General features: G+C 41.7%; 1 protein-coding gene across 2 annotated transcripts; it reads right to left on the bottom strand.

The window, feature by feature from the left end:
* Nucleotides 1-936: 936 nt before the first annotated feature.
* Nucleotides 937-22,557, bottom strand: LOC102050798 (interferon-induced GTP-binding protein Mx-like). Of its 2 annotated transcripts, none has more exons than XM_027804391.2 (15): nt 22,470-22,557; nt 21,395-21,464; nt 19,197-19,513; nt 17,499-17,694; nt 16,430-16,567; nt 15,017-15,171; nt 12,972-13,110; nt 12,256-12,454; nt 11,389-11,467; nt 10,297-10,419; nt 9,325-9,466; nt 6,955-7,113; nt 5,947-6,023; nt 4,203-4,445; nt 937-1,549 (listed from the first exon to the last, which is right to left on the bottom strand). In XM_027804391.2, the coding sequence occupies exons 3-15, from the start codon at nt 19,455-19,457 to the stop codon at nt 1,319-1,321; spliced, it is 2,142 nt and encodes a 713-aa protein (XP_027660192.2). In that variant the 5' UTR covers nt 19,458-19,513; nt 21,395-21,464; nt 22,470-22,557; the 3' UTR covers nt 937-1,318. The 2 variants fall into 2 exon arrangements, with proteins under 2 accessions (XP_027660192.2, XP_005438641.3); XM_005438584.3 differs by having other exon boundaries at nt 17,499-17,691; nt 22,470-22,552.
* Nucleotides 22,558-24,401: the final 1,844 nt, after the last annotated feature.

Here is a 24,401-nt window from a genome sequence, read left to right as displayed (position 1 = left end):
TCAGGGTTTGCTTGGGGTTTTGGTTTTGGTTTTTTTTTTTTTTTGTTTGTCTGTTGGGGTTTTTTTTGTTTTCTTTTTTTGCTTCTGACCTGCAGCACTGCAGGTCAATAGTAGCAAAACAGAATACTGACGTGGAAAACTGGCTGTAGTGCTAAATAGGGTTAATAAAGCTGTATGTTGTACTGAGGTGAATGCTGTGCCACAGAAGTCAGCCATCTGCTGCTGCAGTTTCACGTGAGAGGGTCAAACCCTATCATTTCTAGTCTGAAGAGAACCCTTCTCTTTTAAGCATCTTGGAAATTACTGCATGGCACACTGGTACAGGTACGTGGGTTTTTTTGGTTTTTTTTTCCTTTTTTTAGTTGAATGCAGACATTACTCTTGCTACACAAAGCACAGCTTTGCCCATTAAAATAAATCCTCTATGTGAGAGAAGTCATGAATACAGCGTGCTGTATTATATTTTGCACTGGTTTTCATGAAATCAAAGAGCTTTTGGAAAGGTTCTGCTTGCCCTGGGGAGGGGAAGGAGACAGGCAGCAAGCCACATGCTGAGACACCCTTCTGATGTTTAACATCCTGAGTGGATTAATCTCTTATGGACATCCAGATCTTGCCATCTATTGAATTGCCCATCCGTCACCAAATTTGGATGCTCCAGGCATCCAAAAGAAAGAGCCTCTTGGCTTTTCTCTGCAAATCAGAGAACTGAAAAAGAAGAAACAGAACCAATGGCATCCTATGGATGTACTGATCAGATGAAGTTAACTTTCTTTCTCTTCTAAACTGAAACTGTTTCATACCCACTCTGCACCTTCTCTGCCTACTGGGCTGGGACTTAACAGTGGTGACACCTTGCAGAGTCATCTTTCAGGTGATGGCAGGAAAGACAACGACCACAGTGAGGCAAAAACACAAAATTAAGTGGGGGCTCTCTAGGGTTGTGCAGTAAGCTTTATTTAGGAAAATTAGTCAAACAATGTTTGCTACACCTGAAAGCTCTCATTCTCATTAAAAAACCCCACAACAAAATGCAACCTTCAGAGCTCTAGCTTTTTAATAATTTCAATGATTGTGCAGAGTTCATAATGCATATTTTTAAAAATGAGATAACTTTTTTTAATCACAACTCCCTCAATGGAGCATTTTACATAGGGGTAGGCATTTGCATATGACTGATTATGGAAAATAAAGCAGAACTGAACTCTCGAAATCAGTGTTAAACATCTGTCCTGACATTAAATTTTTAGGGAATTTTACAAAGTTTTTCAATAATGCTGGAGAACAAGAGTAGGAAAATACTTGTGAAAAATGAAACCTACAATGAGAAGTCTCTCAGGTACTGGCAGGCTTTGGTGAGACGATTAACTCGTTCACTGAGGTAGCTCCTATGTTTAGCAGCTTCACTGTCCTCCTGAAGGAGATGGCTTAACTTGTCTTTTTCTTGCAAAAGATGCAACATTGTGGTCTGTAAGTTTTCCCCAAAGTCGTGAAGGGCAAAAGACAGTATGATCAGAGGTATCTGATTGGAGAGGCGTTTACTTGCTCCCTGCAAGAATGGGGGAAAAAAAAGGCAGAAGACTTACTTCCCAAAAAGAACTAAAAAAGGAAGAGGCTCTAGGTAATCTGGTAAGACTTTAAAATGTATTGAGTTACTGTTCAAGAAGTGAGTGCTCCTATGAACCAAAAAAATGTTTACCATTCATCTCTTGTGTCTAAAGATCTAAAAATTAAGAGTTACAGGAGAGTCAGCTGTTGCTTTTTTCCCCCAGCAAACTAAACCCAAGGCAGGCTGTTCCCTGCTTAGCTGTGCCAGCTGTCATTGGCAAGAGTTACGTAAGGACATAACTGATGAATAGTATTTGCGAACCATTTCTGATGTCAAACCTGTCTTCTCTGAACACTACCAATCCGTTCTGGTAGAGGCAATGAAACAGTGATTTTTCCCAAAGGTGGTAAAATCCTGTATTCAGGTAGTGTTTCTGACATGGTTGTCCTTTTAAGTAAGACAGCTTTGAAGTAAGCTTTAGCCTTAAGGGAAAATTCTCTTCAGCAATAGTGAGGCTAGACTGTGTCTACTTTACATCTATTGATAGCTCAATGAGATAATTTTCTGTTTAACCTGACAGACTGTCTGGTCTAGTTATTTATGCAAATCTAAACATTGACCTAGAAGACCTTTTGGGCCCCTTTCCCCAGAGACATCCACAGGGCTTGGGGGCTTAGCTGGTGCTTTTGGTGATGGGAGGTTCAAAACTTCTCCAGTGCCAGAGGGGAGCTGCCTCCAGCCCTCTTGGTGCCAGGTAAGCACTTAATTTCAGTGGCTGGCTGCAACTGAGTGGTGCTATCTTCTTTTCTTCTTGTGGCACCTGGCTTGAAAATGGGAAAATCAGGTAAAGTACATCCAATTTGTAGGCAGCCAGTTTCCAGAGAAGTCTAAGGTGTTTCTGGCTTTAGATACCTTTGGAGCTCAGTGGCTGCAAATCTGTTGTGTACAAGGATGGGGTTGAACTCGAGCTGAAAAACACCTGAGACTAGGTGTTTAGTTTTGCTTTCTAGCTTGCAGAGATCTAGTCAATAGCAAGCAATATGGCTGAGTCAGCTAATGCACTTACTGAGCTTATGTATTCTCTAGGCACTACTGACTGTGGTGGGAGGGAGCCTAGGTGCTTTAAACGCAGGTGTTTTTCTAGAGCCAAACAAACTCTACCCAGAATCTTGACAGTCTTGCCATAGGTGACACAGATTCATGCATGCCATTTTCAAAGGCCATGTACACCTAAGGTCTTCCATCTCAGTCAAAGTGTATTTGGCCTCGCATAAGTTATGTGGAGATATGATGCCCTGGCATTTGCTTTTGTTGACAGTGGTGCTTAGGGCATTTACAAAAATTTATAACTAGTATCAAAGACATTTGTGTTATAGCAGAGTATAGTGAAGTAGGAAGGAAGAGGTTACACAATTCTGCCTTTGTCTTTTGTTCTCTGAAAGCCTGTGTTTTTCTCTCAATCAGCCTGAGCAGCCCGAACATTTAATTGCAGGAATTTGTCAAAACCTTGCTATTGAAATTCAAGGTGAGCTGCTACTTACCTTACTGCATTATTAATATTGAACTTGTTGCTTTCTGAGGAGGTTTTACGAAACAAAGATCAAAAGCAAATCCTGATACTGTGTGTTCTCTTTTCTGTCTGTCTTTAATGTGATCCTTTGTTAAAACATCCCGTTTGTCTTCAGAGACTTAACTTCTATGGAGCTGTCTGCAATACAGCACACACGCTCTGATCTCTACAGGTAGCTGAATCTATTTTAATGTAGCATTTTATTATCACTCCTCCTGCTGCATTAGTTTGAGGTCTGACTGCAAGCCACTGACACCACTTTCTGCTGGCAGCAGGAACATGCAGGGAGGCTTGAGGCTGACCTGAGCTCTCAGGTGCTGTGCGAGATACCAAAGTGCTGTACATAATGTTGTTAAGCTTCTGGAAATTAGTGTTATTTGAAAACCATACGACAAAACTTGCAGTGGGGAAAGCAATCTGAGGACTGTTGCTTCCTTTGGTGGAGAGGGGGGCTTGCCATCAACTGAATATGAATAATTTCTAATTACAGGGCAAAGGGCTCCTCCCCATCCTGCCCGCTCTTCCATGCTGGGAAGTGACTGTCCTTTCCTCCCTCTGACACCTGTCCCATAGGAAAGCCAGCAAGAGAGCACTGTACTGGCATGGGGCTGTACAGGTGGCAGGGAGTCATCCTCTCCTCCATGAAAGGCTGGAGGGGGGTGAGACGAGGACCCTCTGATGGCGTATTCCCCGAGCGAGGGGCAGCCATGGCAGGGAGCCATGCCAGGCTGGGGGGTAGCTAATAAGTGGTTTAGGAGCCAGCTGTCATTTCAACAACCTGCAGGCTTCTCTAATCACCATATCCCACAGTGTCTAACTACTTCTCCCCAGCAACTGTGCTGACACTGCCCGTCAGACCAGCTTTGCCCTGGCATTTTCATCACTGGTTGGAAGCTCCGATTAATTCCTGCAGAAGCTGTGCATGTACCTGGATGAGATGCTTATACCCTCTGGGTACTGTTCCCTGCATAGTAGTAGTATTGTGTGAAAGACTCGTACTGACTACAGCAAGATCTGGGTGAGGGGTGTGCTGTAGCATTCAGGGTGCAGAAGAACTGCTGTATTCATAGTCTGTAAACTCACACTGAAATAGGCCTTCGTGCGAGAAACCATTTCCTGCACCAAGGAGGGCTGTTGATTCAGAACAGATCCAACCTGCAGCTCTTTCCTGTTGCCAGCTTTGGGAGTGTCTTCTGCCTCAACAGATTTTAAATCACTAATGTAAAGGTCATCCTGGCTGTATACAATTCTCTCCATTTTAAACTGGGTGCAGATATATCTTTCAGCCTCCGCTGCTTGTTTCTCTCTAATGTCTTCAATTCTGGTCTAGGAAAGAAAAGAACAAGTTCTCAGACATTTGCTTCTTTTGCAAAGGTGCCGGTGCCTAGCAGTTTCCCCAGGGAATGGCAAAGTGGGCACAGTGTCCAACAGTCCTTGCTGCAGCACTGTCTAATCCCAGACTGGCTCTTGGGAACATGGCATAATGCTTTAGATTCTGGTTCTGCTGTTGTGAAAGGGCAGGAAAATGTGGCAGTTTTGTCCCCTCCTTAAATATGAGTGAAGTCAGTCAAAACCTGGTGCTTGGACCCCAAAAGAAAATACAAGGTCAATGTGAACAAGCAGCAATGGCCAGCCATGAGTTCAGCCTGCGGCCTGTCGTTGGTTTTTGCATGCATTTTGTTTGTGTCTCCCTCTTGCAGCGGGCAGTGACGGCAGGCACTGATGTGAACTCTGTTGCCCCTGTGCCCTTCTCAAAAACTGCAGTCTCCTATCTGTTGTCAGCAAACCAACCCCATCTAACCCCCTCTGTCTGGTGCTTTTTGCTTTTATTGGAGTACTGTGATGCTTTCTGGCCTTTTTGATACTTCCACCTAAAAGTCTGCGGGGGCAGCAAAGTTCTTTCAATCATCCTCAAATACCCTAAAAATGCTTTCCTAGCATCCCTAAGAAAGCGTCCCATCTTGTTTCTCATCTTCAGGGTCTACCAGAACTTCCTCCCTTTCGTTGTGTTATACCTGAAGACCCTCCATAAACACCTCTGCGTTTGGCTGAAATAGCTTAGTTGCTTGTTGCCTGGTTGGCCTGGGAGCTCAGTAGGGTTTGGCCATGCAAGTCAAATAGGAAACCATCTATTCACTCACATTTGCCTTTGAGTTCCCTTGATAAGCAGTACCCTGTGAGTAGGCTCTGCTTCCTGGCTGTCCAGCATTGCTTCTCATCTCTTCTTCAAAGCTCTTTCTGAGAAAAAGCCTTCAGTGACATCCGTATAATTTAACTCCACCCCAAAACACGCTATCCCCCAAACTGTGAACAATCGTCTTCTAACTCTCTCATAGTTCTATTATTTTTGGCTTGTCTGCTGCTGCTCCTTTTTATCAAAGATGAGATTCCTGCACTGGCTAACACCCTGGCTCGCCTTTCAGAGAAGGAAAAACACTGTTTAGCATTCTGAGGCTACCCACACACTTGCAAATCATTGCAGAACTTAAATTTAAAATTAATTATAAACTCCTCAAGGTAGCCATACCAGATTTTCTTTGCATTGAGTTGTGCATACATCAAGAATGTGACCAGAATGAATGAGGAACGTTATGTTTTAGATCTTACCAAAGTTGTACCAAAAGGAAAAATGCACTTTCATTAGTGCCTTTATAAACATACTATTATTTTCATACTCTTGTTTATTTTACGAAAAACATAGGCCTGCAGGTAATTTCGTGCTTGCATAAGGGTAATGCAACAGGATAGATACTATAAGCATGACAGTATTTACAAATGTCATTCTGTCTTGCTCTTGTCTTATCTCAGGTTATATATAGTGTCTTACCTTAATAGCTCTGTTTAGGTTTTGAAAATTTTCAAAATGCCTTTTAGTGAGTTCCATAAATTTCTCTTCAACCAGTCCTAAGGGAAGAACAGACAGACAAAATAGAGTCAGGTAAACCAGTGACTTTTTAAAGCTATTTTCAATGTGGGACTTGGGAAAAGTACTCATTTTCTGTATTCATTCAAAAGTAGCTAGGCAGCTGTAGTGATGCGCTATGCTATTATGACCAATACAAACAAATAAAAGTTGAGATTTCTAGGTCCGAGAGTGTGAGCCATCAAAGACCTCCTGTAACCACTTAACACCAGAGAGACTGAATATCGCTGAGATTTCTTCGATAAAGCAATTTCTGTGCTTACAGTTGTGTCTGACCACATGTGTCATCACTCAGCCATGTAAGTACATCTGCATCTCACCTGGAGCACCCTTTCCAGGTGGAGGGGCTTGTGTATATAGTAGAGAGTACCGAGTCTGGCACAGATGCCATAGCTGCCTTGTAAGGCAAAAATAGGAGGGATAGGATCACAGCATACTTTTTCCTTGGGTGATTTTTCCTGGGTGAACTGTGTACCCTTTTCCCTAGCCCCAGAAGTCACTGTATAATACATACAACCTCATGCAAAGAATTGGCAAAGAAGCTGGGTTCCCAGTTCAGATTTGTGAATGCCACTCTCCCAGGGTTGGGAATACCAAGCTGCTTGGCTGGCACCAGGTACTTCTACTATGCTTTCTTTACGGTGTTATTTTTTATAGCTACTTTCTACCACCACCTACCTTCCACCAGCCACTGGGAAAAGTATTAACAAATACTGGAGACCACATGCAGAAACTGGAGGCTCTACAGAAGAAGCAAGCCCCTAGGCTGAATCAGATTAACTTCCCCACACTGAGGTACCCTGGCTAGAGCTCTTCCTTCAGCAGTGAGAATGTTGGCCTATCCTGGAAAAAAAGTTATGAGGCACACCAGTGTCTCCCATGCAACAGCCTCATGTGGCCTGCAGGACGTACCGATCACGCTGTTCAGTATCCCAACAGCCAGCTCCTCCAGGCCTGTGATTTGCTCTTTTATAATATCCTCAAACGTCCCATAATTGGTAAAGCCTGGGAACTCGCGTCCACGATACTGGTCTTCATATTTCCACACTTTCATGGGTACACTTTCTTTAACTGTAATATTAAAGTAACATTGGTTTACTACCAAATCACTCAATTTATAAATTTAAGGTTTAAGAAGGAAATCTATTTCTCCTTTTTGAAATAGGAGAACTCCTGAGAAAACTACTGAGATGATGTTTCAAGCAATACAGTTACTACAGAACTGAGCTAACACACATCATTTATTGCTCATCTTACATACTAGATCAAGCATCTAACTGGCAGAAAGCAATCCAGAAACTATGATGGAGCTCAAAAATACTGGTTCTGCTTGGATTGCTTTGCTCACAGAAGTAGCCATTAGCAGTCACTTCCGAGTTTTAAAAAAACCCAGAATAAAACAAAACCCCAAAGTCATTAAACGGTCTTATTCCGGGGAGTCTGCTGTTAACTAGCTATTTTTATTTAAGTTACCACAGTCAATATTTCTTTGTTGACATTACACAAATTTGCCATCTTAAATGAGATATATTCCTTTGAATTGGTTTACATATTCAGGCAAAGATGTCTATATAAGTGTTTTGAAAGGTTTTGATAGTGCCCTGTTTTGTGGTCAAATTTGTGAATCATGGATCAAATACATGTGTGGAAGTAGAAGGCTACAAATGCATTCAATTCTATCATTCAGGTATGTGAGTCCATGGTTGGATAGTAACAAAAACAGTAAAAAGACTAAAAAAAAGAAGACCAAAGTAGAGTTGGAGTATCTGGTTCAGAGTCTAAAAACACATCTATACAGTTAAGGTAGTACAAAGCTGTAAAATGGCTGCAAGAATATCTATTGGCTTTGTAACAGAAAATTCAAGGCTTCACGTATCCAAAATATCTGTTTTTTTAATACTTTCATTCATCATAAGAAAGCTGAGGTTAAACAGAGTCATCTGATATGCAATGATGTACCTAGTGGTGGCTGATAACAACACTTTTTGTTGAGGAAACTAGGTAAAGGTGGCTAAAGCCACCTCTGGCTTTCAATCTATATAAGTGAACTTGCTCTCTACACATGTAAACACTTCACCTGAGCATATGTACACATGATTTTGGGGTAGCATGTTGTCAGCAAGAGCTGTGCTGTAAGAGCTGCTGTGCGCTGCTACCATGATCCTATTGTGAAGCTGGATGTATTAGTTTAAATCAATGGTGATAACCTGAAAGTGCCCAGAGGATTCCCCACTGTGATTCAGCTGCCATGTGATGCCTTGTGTATCTTCTGCAACTCCATTGCGCTTTGTCCTCTGAAGAAGCTGCATCCTTCTGCTAGTGCTTTCTGCCATTTTTACATCTATTTCTTCATGCCTTCATTGTCTTATCCTTCTATTCCTTTCCATAAAATCATGTTGATTGGCTTGGTACTTCATGGATGGGACACGAGACATTGACATACACCGATGTCTGTCTCTTCACGTGCATGCACGTATATTTGTCTCTGACTGACTGTACCTTTGCAGCCTATTTGTACCTATCACTTTAGAGTCACTAGTGATGTTGACATAGATGTACATCAAAGACTAAAAGAACTTCTTTCAAGCACTACTGCTCGACTGGCAGTTGATACTATTTCATCTCTAACAGTGGGGTCTCTGAAAGATGTGAAAAAAGATGCTGCAAGAGACGTGGAGTGTACAGCGAGTTCAGTCTGCGTGTATCACCCTATGCTGCAGTTTAGAAGTGAGTTCAGTTAAGCAATTAGCCAGGTGGGTGATGCACAGAAAGGGGCAGCCTTTACAAGGCTGTGGTTATTTCAGACTCAGAATTGCTTTCTCCACACATTAAAGCAGAGCTGAAGTAGAACAGAGAAGGCCAAAATCCCAAAGCATTCCTAATAATAATAATAGTAACAGAATTATAACTACTACTACTATTATTATGTTATTATCATTATTGTTGTTGTTGTGATGATGATGAGTTGGTTTTGTTGCTGTTATTTAGAAGAATGGTTCAAAGAATCACCAACTAATTCTGTGCCAGGGTGCAGATTTTATTGCTTTGCTGGGAGAACAGAGACATTCACTGATCTCTCTGTTATGACAGCATTTAACACAAGCTGGGTCTTTGTCCCCAAGGACCAAAGCATCACTTGCCTAATATCTACAGCAGATGAATGCTCCTAGCTTCTTATTTTTCATTTTCTTGAAAACAACCTGTTGGTGATGCTGTGTCTTGATCTAAAAGTGAGGGAATGGAATCTCAGGTCAGCTGAAAGTGATGGTTTTCTATGCTTACCCTTTGCAGCATGCTCTAGGAGAATAATTTCCCATGTTCGAAACTCTTTGCGGATTTTTGTAAACAGTCTGATTTCATTTCCAAACAACTGTTCCTCTCCACGCATTGTCTGAGAGATGTCTTGATTAAAGAGTTTGATCAACTGTAATGAATCAAAGAACAATCAAGCAATGTAGTAAAGTTTCATTTCTTCAGACTAACTTGCATATGTTAAGTAAATTTGCAGTAATTTGATATTAAAGCAGAGACATGGTTCGTTGAAAACACCCCTTTCTTACATCTTTTATGCTCTTAGCTCCTAGTTTTAGTGTTTTTTTTTTTCAAAACCAGCATAGCTAGAGGAGAACAACTGCGATACTCTTTTTTTTTTTTTTTTTTTTTTTTTTTGGGGTGTGTGTGTGGGGGGGTTGGTTTTTTTTGTTTGTTTTCCTGTGGACTCTTAGAACCATTTACTAAATTCTAATTGACCAGATTTGTATGAAGACTTTGAAGGCTGATGAATCTTCATAAGCACCTCTGCTGGCCTGCCAAAAGCTTACTTGGAGGGATTAGCTCCCCAAGATGAGACATTTAGATGGACTTGCAAAACATATTTTTAGTATCAGGAATACATTTGATCTTATGATCTTACGCTGTAAACAATGGAAACCCTTCAAAATTTTGGGTAGGCAGGAGTCTAAGTTTTCCCTCTCTGAGATGCTTGTTCTTAACCAATCAACTGAGTTGTTGTTCAGTTCTCTTGTCACATAATCACAAGAAAAAAATTGCTGGAAGTGGCCATGAGCTCTTGTGAACTGTTGTATGATGTATTCCTGCCAGAGGTTTGTCTATATTATTCTCAAAACACTTCAGTGACAGATACCACAAGCTTCCTGGTGGTCCATGCTGATGGTTTTCTAACTTTTGGTAGGTTTTTTCTTCCATGCTTACCACCTCACTCTACTTCTTGACCAAACCAAAATGGATACTTACATCTGTAAGGAAAATCAGCTTCTCAGACTCTGTTTTTGGTGTGCCTCTTCTGTACTTTTGTAGATCCTGCAGCGTCTTTTGGAGCACCTCACGTATTTGGTTCTCTAGTGTTGGCAAAGTTTTCTGGGGGGCAGACAGTAAAGGAGGACGTTTAGGTGGGTTGAACATCTTTGGTTTTGGAAGGAAAACAAAGTCCCTCTAAGAGTGACCCACACCTGCATATGATCTTTGCTGCTTTTAGGAGTCCAAGAGCTTGCTGCTTGTGCATCCCACGTGTGACAGTGGGATAGCATGGAAGTGCAAATGTGGCCCTCATTGAGAGAAGGCAGGGGGGTAGGATCTCCCTGAGAAATCAGTCTGGACCTCTCTGCAAGGTGGGCAGAGTAGCTGAAGTTTGGGGCAACATTTCACCTACAGTGATCCAAAACCTGCGTCTTCACAGGCCATTCCAGGGAGGTGGTGATGCAGGGATGTACTGACCTCTCCATTCCCAATAAATACCTGATTGAACACGGCTGCTTAGTTGCTTATTTTATGTAATGTTACATAAATATGTATTTTTTTTCTTCAGGACTGAATTTAGAGGTTCCTTGTATTTTAGAATTTTCCCTTAATGGAATAAGATATATTACTTACAAGTATACGTACATAAAATTAAAACCCCAATATTTACTATTTACTATGCTATTTACATTAGCATAGTAATATAAAAAAATCTTACTTGGTATTTTTAAGACATTTTCATTGAATAGAAATTACTGTGTTTTAGCAAGCTCATAGCAGTAACTTGTCACCCAGCTGATCAACACTCTCCACAAACAAAAAGAAGTATCATGGCTGCCATTGAAAAGGCAGGAGTTATGAGTCACAAGTAGATGAAATGGTTTTCCTGTTGTCAATCTTTATCTTAAAGACAAATCTGAGGACAGAGCATGGGTGCCTTTACCTCTAACTCTCAGGCCAATTTGTTCTCAGATTGCCAGACTGAGGGATAATTAAGTGCCATCAATTGCAATCCAAGCTTGAAGGGCTGAACTTAGTTTTACATAGTAACTGATACAAACAGCTCAGTATGGCACCTTTGTTACTTACAATAATATGTCGCACAAGTTCATTTGTGAGCTTCTCTGCCAGATGAGGGATAGTAGCCCTTCCTTCATCCAAAAGGATGCTGAAAAAAAAAACAAACCAAAAAAAAAAAAAAGAAAAAAAGAAAGAGGAAAAGGTGGTTTTGGATAGACTGCATGTGCAGGGCAAGGAGGCAGCACTGATGCTCTGCTCTGTTTTTACTACTTCTACTGCACAAATTGAGTAAAGAAAGGGGCCTCCTGGGAGCGCTAGTACAGATGTGGCAGCAGCCCAGCACTTTGGGCACCATGGCTTTTGTGCAAGAGTTGTTTGACAGCTGCTGCTACTGGCTAAGCTAAGGGAAACAGAGAAGTATTGGAAAATAGCAAATTCTAACAGCAAATTAATGTGCTACTGTATTATTTCAGCATGTGTGAAGTATACCGATTTAAAACCCTTTTCACCTGCCATTCTCTGTGTTATGATTTATTTGCTGCCGAGTCATTTTCTGGGGAAATCTGTGCCCTCAGCACAGGCAGTATCCTTTATCATGCTGAGTTTTCCAGCAAATAGAAATACTTCAATGCTTGTCTTGAAGTTCTCAGATGCTTCACTTGAATTCTTTGGGACTATTCTGAACTTCTGAAGTTCACTGCACTTCTCCCAAGATTAGGGAGAGATATGTATTGAACATCCAAAATACATTTTAGAAGTTAATTTGGCAGGTAAAATTCTTCTGGCTTACTGGAATGCAACACTGTATGGGCAATGAGAAATAGTGAGTATAATTAATACCTGTTTGTAACCCTAATTTAAAATCTCAGCAGGTCAACAGGAAGCTTTCAAGTTATTTTAATATGTTTTTGATTAGGTCCTTTCTGTGAGAAATACCTGAAATATTTGTGAGTCTTGAAGAATATTCTCTCCTGCTGGATTGCAGTGGCCAAGGCCAGTTTGTTATGGATATCCTGCTGCCCACGACACTTCACAATCATGTAACCTTTTTTGAGGGGGATGACCTTGTTTTGTATTATGTTGATGATAGACTCTTCAGTCCCTTTGTCAACCAGGTCCGGTTTTGTAAGGATGCCTGTGAAGTTACCCAAAGAGAAACTTAGTTGAGCACAGAAGTTAATGGTGGGAGAGGAGCAGTGGGACACCCCACCACCAGAGTGGGAACACTCTGTATCATGTTTTATAAAGCAACTTCTCTCTGGATTTATTTTTTTTTTTTTTGTCTTCTCTCCTAGGAAGCTCTCAGCTCCTGGGCTTTGCACTGTAAATCTTGCCCTAGAGTTGGCCTCCCACCACGCTTTTTGCCTTGCAAACCTTTTTTGACAGGCAGCAGCAAAGCTTTCCTGCCATTAACTGAGATTTTCAATTTCCAGTTATTCATAGCATGAATGCAAGCAAGACTCAAAATTGAGGGATTCTTAGAGCTGATGGATCATCTCACGCTTTGTAAATGGTTTATTTAGGCTAATTTCTTCCCCTTCCCCCTTCTTCTAGTAGCTAATTTCACAGATCTGGCATGGAGTACAGAATATCAGACCTTCGTGGAAAAAAAGATTTGCACTTCTCAACTTGTAGCTGAAAAATTGCCTCACCTAGTGTCCTTTCTCCACTGGGGTCCACCTCTTGGGCCATTTTCAGTGCTTCTGTTGTTGCGATATCCACATTACATGGCACCACTACCAAATTGAGTGTCTCTTTGCAGCCAATAATTCTTTTCAGTAGCATTTTGATCTGCAATGCAATAGAGCAGTAACGTAGTTCAGTGAAATCAGATGCTTGCATGTAGGATGTGACCATTTATAGCAATATGAGCCACTTTCTGATAACATTAAATGTCACATGTACCCAGGATAGTATTACATGCTAAAGGACGGCATAGAAATGAGTCAGCAGAAGAATGAAGCCTCTTTTCTTATGTCAAGATTAATCCAAACATCTAGCATGGATGAGACCAGTTTGTTGTTACACCTGTCCTGAAAGCTATGTAAAATTTAACCTCTCATTTGTATAAGCTTTCATTATGGAAATATTAAAGATACTTCATAAATAATCACACGTAAGAAAAACAAGTTCTGTTATCTAGGTACACACTTCTAGAAAGCAAGCAAGCTAGGTTAGGCTGATAAATCTCAAATTTGCATCTCTGAAAGGAGAGCAGATGTTTTTGGCTTATATTTCAGCGGAGCGTTTGTAGGGAAGAAAAGCCCCAAACCAAATAAAAAACAACTAACAAAACCTAAGTTGTACGTGACATCTAGCTGGCATTGTTTCTATGTTTCAGCACCAAATAAAAAGGTTTCTCATAGTTTGTGTTGTATTGCAAAAAGCTCTATTTTTACAGAGCTTTATTGTGCTTATACTGAAGATAACTTTTTTCCCCTGAGTTTTGGTAAAGGTGCCTCTCTTTTCTACTTCCCATCCATCCCAATTTCTGATGTGCTACAATACTATAGCCACCATCTCTGAAGCATGCAGATGGCTGGGTGTCACAGCACAAGCAAGCTGCAACAACAAGGCTTTTACCTTCAGTCAGGTTCTACTGTCTGTGCTGTTTCTTCTTCCTCCAGAGGCCAGACCACACTGCTCCTGCTTCTCCATCCAACCTCCTCTCCCACACTCCTCAGAGATATTTAACCACTTAGAGGGAACGAGCTACAGCTGCACATCATCCATGTCAATCAACCCACTGCCTTCGAGGCAAGGCCACAGCTGCATATTATCAATGTTCATCAACCCACTGCCTTCATTCCTCTACAGTTGGGGACAATGGAAATGTGTGGATCATGTCACACCTACTGCTTTCTTTTGAATACAATAGAAAGATTACTATCTAACTGTGGAATGAAATTGGTTTTCTCCCAGAGTGTAAAGCCCGGACAACTCAATCTTGTCTCATTTTTGCTGAAATGTCTGGTTTAGTTTGGGCTACTCCTGATTCCAAGTTCCTATTTAAAGGTATTTTAGGAGAAACAATACACCCAGATCCTGCACATCACCCTCACAGCTGGCCTTGTCCAAGAGTTTTATTTGCATTCCCCAGCATTTCTTCTAAAAACAGCCAAAGGAAGAGTAGAGATCCCCTCTACTTTAATGCTTATTCTGTTTACTTCAAAAAGGGTCTGCTGGGATCCCTTAAGGGATGAAAAAATAACAGGATGGGTTTGATTCTGACGCACTCTGTAAGTAAGGGATGACAGGGCAATGAACCTGTAAGAGGGCCAGTTTGCCACCTTGCTCCAGAAGAGCTTACAAGAACTCAGACCTATTTATCTTTGCCAAATACATACACAGAGCGGTAAGAGACAACTCATTTTGGAATGTGTCTTATCTTCCAGACCGCAGTCTAGCCAAGGGGCATGGGGGAAGCCCTGTATTCAGGGTCCACACGGCTGGGTTATTCCGTGCTGCCGCGGGTAGGCTGTGTCGCGGCACTGGAGGCGTGCAGGCAGGAGATCCTGGACTTCACTGTTCCTATTGGCAATTCCTTGCCTGAAAAATAGGCCTGTTTGTTGCAGCAGCTCTATTGCAGGCTCAGAAGCCCAACATAATAACTCCAGCATCCTACAGCAAAGGCTCGCATATGGGGTAGGTTACAGCCGTGACCCTGTGCACAGTCTGGCATGAGGCTGAGTTTTACCTGTTCCCCAATATCTTTTGGCTGATCCCCCACAGCCACTCTGGCAATTCCAGGAAGATCAATTAGCGTCAGATCTGGAACACCCGGAGACTGAATTTCTAGGGAAATTAATTCTCCACTGATGGCACCTCTAGTACCCGCCACAACATCCTGGGCTGCAAGAAGAAAACAGCAAGGCAATGAATACAAGCTTTAAAAAAATGCATCTAAGTGAAGCTGAACGCAATGACTTCGAAAGTACCTACTACCACTGCAGGTTCTTTTGGGCTTGGCTTTTTTCAGATCCAGTCATGTGTGTAAATCCATTTATGCAAAAATCTAAGGAAATTACTATGCAATACAAGGATACATGGAGTCCTTTTGGAATGTGAACTGTAATATTTTACAGAGCATATACTTATGAACTTTCACATATGCAGACAAAATACATGCAAATAAACCACAATTAAAGTGATTGGATAAAATACTTGTCAGTTGTAGAAAATCTTCCTCAACATCAAGACACTTTGTAGGCATTAATTAATCCTTAGCTGCCTTGAAAGATAAATAGGTGTTATTCTATATTCTTCACATTTTGATAGGGAGGTTGATAGATCAAGTAATTTGTCCCAGATCTTATAAGGCAATAATATTTGAACTGCGAGCAGCACAGAGAAGCAAGGAAACCCTGTCGTCTCATGAGAGATTTTCAGCTCTGTAATTAGCTTAATCAATTCATACCACTTGTGTTGCCAGTTTTGGAAGGATGTATTAAATATATCCAAATAATATACTGAAAAGCTAAAGAAAAATTGTTAGGACAGGTAACAATGTTGCAGAATGGTCCTAGTTGAGGAAAGAAGGATAATCCAGCCTTCACATTTAGGGCAAGTGCTTGCTGCCCCTTGGGTAAGGAAAGTGTTTCCTGACACAGCACGAAATACCATAAAAGTGAAACTGTGACATGGGAAAGGCAATGACTGAGGCTGTGGTCCCACTAGCTGGCAGAAGCTCTATATGCCCTCCACTCTGCCTTGCAATTGTCTCCAAAATCATAAGACTTCCAGCCACAACACCTCAAGCATTCTCTGAGTTTTTGAACTGATGACAGGAACCATTTAGGGCTTTGCATGTTTACAGTTTGACAGACAACCTCCCCAAACCAGGCAGGCAGCATCCAGCTGAGGATGCAGTCTGAGCCTTTATCGGACATCGGGGATCATCTTCACTACTGAAGTAGCAAGTAGTACAACTCTCTTGAAAGAGTTGCATTATGCTGCCCCACTTTCTTCTGCTCTGAATTCAGCTCTTGTGTTACTCATGGCTACAATCATTCTGTTAGTCTGGGGACTTCTGCTCAGATTCTTCTCAGGGGAGAAAGGATTCAGAGGAGACTAAGCAAGTCAAATCAGATGGGAATATGTTACAACTCACCTTCTCTTATTGCTTTCTCCACCTCAGAGGCATTCTGGAGCTCGCTGATGATGTTGCGATAACAAATTTTCCCTTTCCACGCCTGGGTGGCAGGTATTCTTTTCAGTTTAAGTTCCAGAGGACATCGAGTAACAATACCTGCAGCAGTTCCGAAGACAGAGGTAACTCTCTCAGCAGTTGTTATGCATGATGCACAGCCACAGACTGCGTGGCGAACACAGGGTTGCCTGGTACTTCACACAGAGATACAGAAGTGTTCCCAGAGACATTGCCAAAGGGCTCTTGCCTGACATCCTACTCAGAGTAGGACTATTAATCAGCACTATATATGGTTCTGCCCAGCCAAGTCTTGTCTTTGCAAACTTCCAAGGAAGCAGATTTACACTCTTTGGATAACATGTTTCAGTGCTGCACTTACATCCTAAGGAAACCTCTTCCTCAAGTCCAGCCTGACAGACTAGATGGTATTGTCAACTCATACAGAACTTGTAGAACTTATGTGTGTATATACACAGATACACAGAGCTGGAAGGTGAATCTTCTTGAGCTGCTAAGTCTCTCAACCATCTTCTATGACTTACATAATATCCAAGGCAAACATTTATAAGTAAAAATCTTTGTCCTTTTTTTTTTTTTTTTTTTGCCAAAAAATGGTATCTATAAGAAAATCTTGTTAAAAAAACCCTCAAACCAACCTCAACAGCAAATTTCAAATCTAGTCTTCCATGTGAAACTGATACTTTACTGCCCTACTCTTTGCTGGGAAACACACAGAGTCAGCTGATGCTACCTTTCATTCTGCCCACGGTTTGGGGCAAGTACGCTTCACTGCACTCTTCTTACTCCCGGTCTCTTGACCACCCAGAATGTGCCTTTTTGGAGTGCCCCACCTGCACATCCATTTTTTTCTACTGGAAACCAGAGCTAAGCAGCCCTCTGGAGTCTATTTGGATATAGTCTTAGTCATGCAGTTATCCTATTCAAGACCAAATAAATAAATAAATAAAATAATTCCTTCCACCTCATCGAAGTGAAGTTCAAGTGAAAACCTGAGAAGGTGAATTCTTACCATTGCCCCTAGGAAGAGCAATACCAGACAGGGCTTCTAGGACAGAGCTTTTCCCAGAGCTCTGGTCTCCGATCACTGCGATCGCGGGCAAAGCCAGCTCTTTTTCTACTCCGAGAGCTCTTAGGCTGTCAATGAGATCAATGCAGGGTCGGATCCTTTTCTCATATTGGTTGTGCAAGGTATGTTCCGTTGCCTGCTGGAGTTAAACATATAATGAATTTCCCATAATTTCAAAATAAGCTATTTTCACAAAAAAACACCCCTTTTAGGCATCTTTTCCAGCTCATCATTTTCTAATAAACCTTATGTACTGGCACCAAGCTGTACTTCATATCACTGCGCCTTCTTGCACTTCCACGTTATGAACAGGTGCCTGTAAAAATGACAAAATCAGTTGAGGCTGGCTCAGTGATCATCCTTAGTAAAAATACTAAACTTTGTAAGCTCTCCTGAGAAGGTAAAGAGCAAAAGGAGACCTCATTACTAAGTGTGCTTTGTTAATTTTTTTTATAATAACTGCCATTTTCTTCCAGTCATCTACAGATGTACTGAATTATGTGTATGCATATGAACACTAGTCCCAGTAATAAGAGAATTTATTACAGAATACCTTATTAAATATTTGCTTTGAAGTTTGAACATTTAGTCTGTGTAGACACCAAAAGTGTTCTGCTGTAGCATCCTTAGGTGGCTAAGATCTTTTAGATTGTCATGGCTCTTCTTTCTTTCCCTCATTTTAGGCTAGGGTAAGGGATGAATACGAGCAATTTGTTTTAAATGATGGATTATTATTATTTTATGGTTTTCGATACATTTTCATGAAAAGAAACTGAGTGATTTCCAGCCCTTTACAAAACTGGGCCACCTGCTGTTAAATATGCTCAGCTAAAGTCTATAAAGATCAGCTTGTTCTCTTCAACCTGTTCCTCTCTCCACGTTCCAGTCTGACTGCTACATTTAGAAATTTATTTTGAAAACATGAATATTTTGCAGACACTAACGGGCCAGGGACATTCATACCTGATTTTTTGAAAAGAAAAAATTGAAGTTTCCCACATCACCTTTGTCTAAGAAAGCCACCTCTGAAAATACATCTATCAATCAGATACAGTCAAACAGAGCAGATACTTCTTTCAAGATGAAAAAGACAATACAGATTACTGGAGGCAGGTATTTAAAACTTTATTGGTAACCCCTCCCCACGATCTTCATTACATTGTTTACTAGCTAGTAAATCCTAACCATTCTCAAGGAACTTTATTAGCTATGACACAGACTTCAAAACAATCTGTTTTCAGTGTCAAATATCCAACACAGGTTATTATTAAACTTTCTTTGAATTTCTGTTGAAGGTAGCACAGCCTCAAGTGAAAAATAACTCAGATTTTAGGATTTCTGTTCAGCATTTGCTAGTTGTTACCAATGAAACAGATACACGTTGCACCTTAAATTGGCTGCTAGACTGCTGCCATCCTATTTTTTATACCTACATTTTTTATGCCTGCAGATTAATTGCAGGTATCTATCTATCTTCCTAGTAACACAAATGACTGCTTGGCCCTGATCCCAGTACTCCTCTGCTTAGACCTACTAAGTACAGACTGCCCAAAGAGACAGGGGAATTTGTTTTGGGGCACAAAGTGAAGCACAGGAGTAAGAGTGGGGTGGATCTATGCCCTTTTCTGGTATCTGCCTTACCTTGTCCTGTTCTCCATAATCCTGTTCCTTCCACTCCTCCTCCTCATAGTTAGGCTTTCTCTCAATCGTGTTCTCCGAAAGATCTTCATCTTCAAAGTCTGGTGGGAGAGGTACTGCAAAAGCTTCTGAAGATGGTTGTGAGAAAGGTGATGCATGATCTTTCTTCAGGATGGATTTGTTTTTTTGAGAAGGTTGTTTGACTGCTACACCCTTATTACCCATGGCCTTCTGATTTTTTGGGCTACTGTGTAGGTTGTCCATAATTGCTTCACTAAGTAGTGATTACTGTCTGGCCTCACCACTCTTCTGTACAGCTTCTGAAATCAAACATGGGGCACTGAGTGATGCCAGCTTGCAACAGTGATCATAGCAGAGAAAACTAAACACCACTTTTATTTGCTGATTCAAACCCTCCATAGACATCAAATGCCACTGCTTTTTTCAGATCACTAAAATTGCTCTCCAGAGGATAAACTTGAAACAGTTCTTCCTACCTCTTACATTTTCTTTGTTTTCAGAAAACAGTTGTTGTCACAGAGTAAAGAATAATATTTTTTTGGAGGAAAAAAGTTACACCAATTTTTGCAAAAAGACAGTTTTCCTCAATGAAATGTTTTGCTGAAAGGTGTTTCAAGAAGCTCAGTCAGTATGGCAGGTCTGGGCACGGTTGGAGAGAGTGTGCAAATGCTTAACCGGAGTCACCTGGGGTCAGGAGTATAGGGCCGCATGGCTGTGCAATGCCACTGGCATCAGAATAAGGCAAACCAAGCCAGTCTGCTGTGCAACCGGCTCACCTCTTTTGTGGTGGAAATTCTTGTCAGAGTCAAGTCTTACACCTATTTTAGTAGCTCAGCATCTCAGTCCCTGCCTCTATAGCTTAAAACTCTCCCCCAAAAGCAAATTTTCCTTGTCATGATTTTAGAGAAGGGAGAACAAGGAGACATTTTATTTTCTTGTTCAGGTTTTCTTTATGTAAAAGTTTTATTAAGATATTTTCTATGGGTGACTGAAAAAACTGGAGGTGTTTGATGTGACGTTTTCCAGGGCAGGTGATTAACAGAGAGAATGATTTAAAGAAACTAAACCCAACAGTATTTTTTCAAAGCTAGATATTTTTTAACCTCCCCCTGCCAAAACCAAGATATATTTAACCAAACACTTGGGTAAATGAACTGGGAGAAACACATTTTTGCTTGAAATAACTTCCTGTTATTTTAATTTTCTGGTTGAATTAAGTTTACAGGTCTTCTAATTTGAGCAGATGTCAAAATAGGATGATCAGACACAACAAGTTGTATTTTCAATGTGTAAAACAAGTTTAGAAAAAACCAGATTATTTCCACATTAGTATTCATTCTTTCTTTTTAATAAAGCAATACAATTTTTTATAACAGATATTCCTATCTCCTTTTATCAAAATAAAGAATAAATTACTCTGGGGAAATTCCTCAGTTTTGACCAGCAATAAAAGATGACTGAACTACTTTAACTTCTTTATAAGTATTCATTTTTCAGTTCCCTCATCTTTTCCCATGTCTTCTTTCTTCAATATTTCAGTATGAACTTTTTTCTCTTGCTGTTAATGAATTATAAGATTTCACTTCCTTGAATGAGGGCTCAGTGCTTTGTCTGCAACAAACATACATTCCCCATTCACTGGCCACCAGGTTCTTTTGTGATTTTCTATTGCTACAAAAAAACAATGTTCTGATAATAATGTTTCTAAACATGAATTCCTTTCATTGCTTCTCCCATTCTCTACCTGCCTTTCGTTTAGTGGAACAAACACTTCCTATAAATTTTTAATTTGATGTGAATATTACACAGGAACAATTTTGTCCCTTTTACATTATTATTTATATTAATTGGGCTACGTTCAGATTATTAATGTACTGGTTTTAGCATATGGCCTCCTAAACATGGATGTGTTTCCTTCAGAAAGAGGTTATACACCAAGCTTTAGCCACCCTTATAATGAATAGGATGAAATGCAAAAATAGTGTAGTAGGGCCACCAGGAACAAGAAAAAGAAAAAGAAGGATCTTGCAGAGACTTGCGGAGTCTGACAAAAAAGTGACAACTTAGAAATATTTTAGTGCAAGGGCTATATCTCACCAAATACACAGAAGCATTTTTTAGCTAGGTCCAGAGTGTAAACTGCAGCATGCACACACAGATACACAGGCTAACAAATATACCTGCAGTAAGCAGTGGAGTAAATCGGCACACGTGGATGTCTAGGGCTACCCTGCTGCTCTCCACCTAGACCTGAAAAAGTTAGATAGGTCAGTGCAACCCTCCACTGTGCCATGCAGGCATAATGATTTCTTTGTGTTCCGAGCCTTGACAACATCAGATGCAAGAAAGAAAGGAGAGGGGAAAGAAAAAAAAAGAGCTGCAATTTTTAAGTGCCTTTCTGAAACTGGCCAGAATCCACATGTGAGACGTGACACCTGGATGGCATGCTGATACTGGAATCTGGTAACACACCCTCTCACCAGACCTGCCCCTGCCTCTGTCATCGTCATCAGGACAATATTGGGTTCCTTGAACTTTACCTTTTGAGGTTTGCCTGCCTGCATGCTGGAAACCTCCCCCGGCACAACACAAAGCGCTGTGACACACAGCCACATCTGCATGAAGCACTGACCTGCTGACTGTCCCGAAGAGGAGTTGCCTTGCTTTTCTCTAGCAATCCTGGCTTTGCATCCCCAGGGGTAATAACAAAATCTGCTATCAAACCCAAAGTGCAAAGCTGCGGTGCTGAACCCACACAGTTCTTGCATTTATTCACTCCTTGTCCAGCCAGAGGAGCCCACAGACTTCTGCCTGATGCATCTTGTGAATTCAGGATATTTGGGTAAACTACACAGTCTCTGGGCTGTATGTTTATTAATTCTAGCTGTCTTCCCAGAAAAAAAAAAAATGAAGCAATGCAAAGTTTATGATGCAAGATATTAATATTGCCAGCTAGACTATGTTGCTGAACACTGCCCCTCCCACACACACCCACACCCCCCACTGCCCTTCAAAGAATGTATTCCAATTTAAATACCATCTCCCAGCCATTTCCCTTTAAAGTGGAAACAACAGTAGTATCTTTTCTTTTCCCCCACCCTAGAAAACAAAAAATTCTACTCCTGGCAACCTTGTTTAACTGCAGTTTCTTTAGACTCCTATGCAGCTTTCTCACATGCAGCTATTAAAAGGAATGAAGATAACAGTCAAAAAATGAGTGATTATGTTTATACGAAGGAAAAGAGAAACTCCTACCTGTGTAGTGTCCTGTAGCAAGGAGAAGCAGGAACTTCTTTTCAACTTCTGGTTCCTTTTTATTCACAGGCTCCACCTACACACTCTGACAAGATTCAGGAGAAATGAAACCAATCTCAACATGAAAAGAGTATTGCTTCATGATGGCTCTGGAAATAATAATGCAATGCGTTGGTGGTTTTACTTTCATTTCCTTACACACAGCCAACTGTCCTATTGTCTAGTGGATGGCAGAAATGAATCTCCTTACGAGCACAGCTAGGTGCCTCCTCACTTGGCTGTGCTGTGCAGCAGGGTGACAGGGGCAAATGGCAGAGGTGCCTGGAGATATTGCTCATGAGCACCAACCCCTCTTTCCTCCCCCCACAAAAGTCAGCTCGCTTGTACATGGGGCAAAACCAGCTGGGTGAAGTGGAAACCGGGCAAGCTGCTGTGCCCTGCTCCCACCGGAGCTGCCCGCTGGGGATGCTGGCCCCATGCTATCCAAGGGACCCTTTCAGCCTCCTCAGCCCTTCATGCATAAGGCAAGCGGGTGAGGGTCCCCTCCACCTCACAGTGAGGCTTCCCAGTCCAGCCATGGTGGCAAGCTGTGCCACTGCTCACCCAGGCTGTGCCTTCGCCGTCAGAGGCTGCAGGGTGTGATTGAGGTTGCTGAACACGGGCAACAAGAAAACAGAGTGACACACAGTGCGATTTATCAGTGTTATGCACTGCTTTTAGGGCAGTCGAAGCCTAGAGCTGTTTCTCAGGTCCTTGTGCTGTTTTCCTCAACATTACTGAGTCTGGATGGTCCCTCTCCTGCCCTCATTTTTTTGACGTTTTTATAAGGCTCTAAAGCTGTTAGGTAAAACCAGCTTGCTTTGTCCAGTCAGAGGCTTTGCAAGTCTGGTGCAGGATCACCCTTAATTTCTCACTCTCTGTTTTTGAATGCCGCCTCGCTCAGCTGCTTTCTGTTCCTCACCATTTGGGGGGGGTTCAAACTGCCTTAGAGCAGTCAGTGTTCAGAGCCAGCCCTTCTTGCTGCTGCCTCATCCACCAGTAACTCAGAGGGCTTGTTCCTGAGCTCTGGCCGCAGGCACATGGTGAGGAGTAACACAGAGCTAGCGCTGCATGGGCAGCACCACAGCTTGGTATGGCCTGTGGCAGGTGACTGTCACAGCACTATCCAAACTAGCCAGCTGCAACAAGGCTTTTACCATCCCATACCAGGTTAACTTCAATAAGTAGCTCCCACACCTTGCCCCAGCACAGCCACCAGTCCCCCACAAGGTTTCAACAGTTCATCTACTGTCTGCCCTGTTTCTTCATCCTCTCCAGGCCAGTCCACCCTGCTTCTTGCCTCTGCTGCATCCAGAGTCTTTCTTCTCTGGGCTCCTCTTCCAGCCAGCCTCTCCTCATCCAGGTCCCCTTCCTCTCTCTGCTTCTTCTTGTCTCTCCTACATCTAGGGTACATTCCACTCTCTGTTTCTTCTAGGTCTCTCTCCATCCAAGCCTCCTCTTCCATTCCCCTTAAGAGCTATTTAACTACTTAGCAGGAACCAGCCACAGCTGCACCTTACCCACATCAGCCAACCCACCGCCCCTGAAGCCAGCCCACAGCTGTATATTATCAATGTTAATTAACCTGCCTTCATTCCTCTACAGGTGGCTACAGCTACAAGTTCTCCTGGCCTTCTTTACCATCCCTTTTCTTGTTCTCAAGCGTATAGGAGACCTATCTGAGTGGGAATGGGCTTCTAAGCCATACTACCAATTAACTTATTCATTTTCAGCCATGTCTTTGTTACATGATTGATTCAGTTACAGGGTTTTGTTTAATCACAGGACTGTGTTTCAAAGACAAAGGGAAGCTCTGGGCTCACCTTGTTATGAAGGCAGAAATCAGGGTTCTCCTACTTCCTCCTGAATCAGCAAAAGAAAATCTTTCTCCAT

Source organism: Falco cherrug, chromosome 2 (genome assembly GCF_023634085.1).
Source record: "Falco cherrug isolate bFalChe1 chromosome 2, bFalChe1.pri, whole genome shotgun sequence".
NCBI classification, from domain to species: Eukaryota; Metazoa; Chordata; class Aves; order Falconiformes; family Falconidae; genus Falco; species Falco cherrug.
Note: the sequence above shows the minus strand (reverse complement) of the source record. Positions and strands in the feature narration are given on the sequence as shown.

What these genes read in the sequence shown, in the direction of transcription:
- LOC102050798 (XM_027804391.2), bottom strand. Translation starts at nt 19,457, where the DNA reads ATGGACAACCTACACAGTAGCCCAAAAAATCAGAAGGCCATGGGTAAT. An exon ending in TGCTCTTCCTAGGGGCAATG is followed by an intron (nt 16,568 to 17,498) that starts GTAAGAATTCAC and finishes GAACTGCTGCAG; the next exon opens with GTATTGTTACTCGATGTCCT. An exon ending in CAAAAGATATTGGGGAACAG is followed by an intron (nt 13,111 to 15,016) that starts GTAAAACTCAGC and finishes ATTGCATTGCAG; the next exon opens with ATCAAAATGCTACTGAAAAG.